This window comes from Physella acuta, unplaced genomic scaffold, assembly GCF_028476545.2.
Source record: "Physella acuta isolate Inbredline_101_S28 unplaced genomic scaffold, ASM2847654v3 ptg000098l, whole genome shotgun sequence".
NCBI lineage: Eukaryota > Metazoa > Mollusca > Gastropoda > Physidae > Physella > Physella acuta.
The window spans coordinates 76,613-78,617 of NW_026731618.1; the positions used below are offsets into that span (position 1 = coordinate 76,613).

The 2,005-nt window shown below is 38.8% G+C and overlaps 1 protein-coding gene across 1 annotated transcript; it reads right to left on the reverse strand.

The window, feature by feature from the left end:
- Positions 1-975: 975 nt before the first annotated feature.
- On the reverse strand, positions 976-1,722 carry LOC131930163 (involucrin-like). The gene has a single exon (XM_059286582.1). It carries the CDS (start codon positions 1,720-1,722, stop codon positions 976-978), a length of 747 nt encoding a protein of 248 aa, XP_059142565.1.
- Between the last annotated feature and the right edge of the window lie 283 nt (positions 1,723-2,005).

Genomic DNA, 2,005 nt, shown 5'->3' on the forward strand with positions numbered 1-2,005 from the left:
TTTATAATATCATGAACATCCTGAACTGGATGTTATTTATAATATCATGAACATCCTGAACTGGATGTTATTTATAATATCATGAACATCCTGAACTGGATGTTATTTATAATATCATGAAGATCCTGAACTGGATGTTATTTATAATATCATGAATATCCTGAACTTGATGTTATTTATAATACCATGAACATCCTGAACTGGATGTTATTTATAATATCATTAACATCCTGAACTGGATGTTATTTATAATATCATGAACATCCTGAACTGGATGTTATTTATAATATAATGAACATCCTGAACTGGATGTTATTTATAATATCATGAACATCCTGAACTGGATGTTATTTATAATATCATGAACATCCTGAACTGAATGTTATTTATAATATCATGAACATCCTGAACTGAATGTTATTTATAATATCATGAACATCCTGAACTGGATGTTATTTATAATATCATGAACATCCTGTACTGGATGTTATTTATAATATCATGAACATCCTGAACTGGATGTTATTTATAATATCATGAACATCCTGAACTGGATGTTATTTATAATATCATGAACATATTGAACTGGATGTTATTTATAATATCGTGAACATCCTGAACTGGATGTTATTTATAATATCATGAACATGCTGAACTGGATGTTATTTATAATATCATGAACATCCTGAACTGGATGTTATTTATAATATCATGAACATCCTGAACTGGATGTTATTTATCACTACATAGTTGACGCGTGCGTTCTTTACTTTTGCAAGAGTAGATAATTGATTAATTACCTAGTCAGATCTTATGACCCTCCGCGATTTCCCGACGGTGAGAACGTTGTTTTTTTTTTTTTGTTACCTTCTGGGGTCGGTGTACGACAAGGCGGCATAGGGTGTCGTCCGGTAAATGTTTATTCTGATACACAAGATGACTTTGGCTCGCGGTCACGTTTTTCCATCCGAGGGCCTAGAGTCTGACCAACAAGTGTTCCATACGACCTGTTTGTTGTTCTAGGTGCATGCGAACATAAGCCAGATTGACCAACAAGTGTTCCATACGACCTATCCATTGTTCTAGGTGCATGCGAACATAAGCCAGATTGACCAACAAGTGTTCCATACGACCTATCCGTTGTTCTAGGTGCATGCGAACATAAGCCAGATTGACCAACAAGTGTTCCATACGACCTATCCGTTGTTCTAGGTGCATGCGAACATAAGCCAGATTGACCAACAATTGTTCCATACGACCTATCCGTTGTTCTAGGTGCATGCGAACATAAGCCAGATTGACCAACAATTGTTCCATACGACCTATCCGTTGTTCTAGGTGCATGCGAACATAAGCCAGATTGACCAACAATTGTTCCATACGACCTATCCGTTGTTCTAGGTGCATGCGAACATAAGCCAGATTGACCAACAAGTGTTCCATACGACCTATCCGTTGTTCTAGGTGCATGCGAACATAAGCCAGATTGACCAACAATTGTTCCATACGACCTATCCGTTGTTCTAGGTGCATGCGAACATAAGCCAGATTGACCAACAATTGTTCCATACGACCTATCCGTTGTTCTAGGTGCATGCGAACATAAGCCAGATTGACCAACAATTGTTCCATACGACCTATCCGTTTTTCTAGGTGCATGCGAACATTAGCCAGATTGACCAACAATTGTTCCATACGACCTATCCGTTGTTCTAGGTGCATGCGAACATAAGCCAGATGCACATAGGGTTGGTACCCCGTTTTTCTAGGTGCATGCGAACATAAGCCAGATGCACATAGGGTTGGTACCCCGTTTTTCTAGGTGCATGCGAACATAAGCCAGATGCACATAGGGTTGGTACCCGGTTTTTCTAGGTGCTTGCGAACATAAGCCAGATGCACATAGGGTTGGTACCCCGTTTTTCTAGGTGCATGCGAACATAAGCCAGATGCACATAGGGTTGGTACCCCGTTTGTCGCAGAAATTAAAATCATTATATAGGAC

Excerpts from the sequence above, each read along its gene's own strand:
- LOC131930163 (XM_059286582.1), bottom strand. The coding sequence starts at position 1,722 with ATGCACCTAGAACAACGGATAGGTCGTATGGAACAATTGTTGGTCAAT.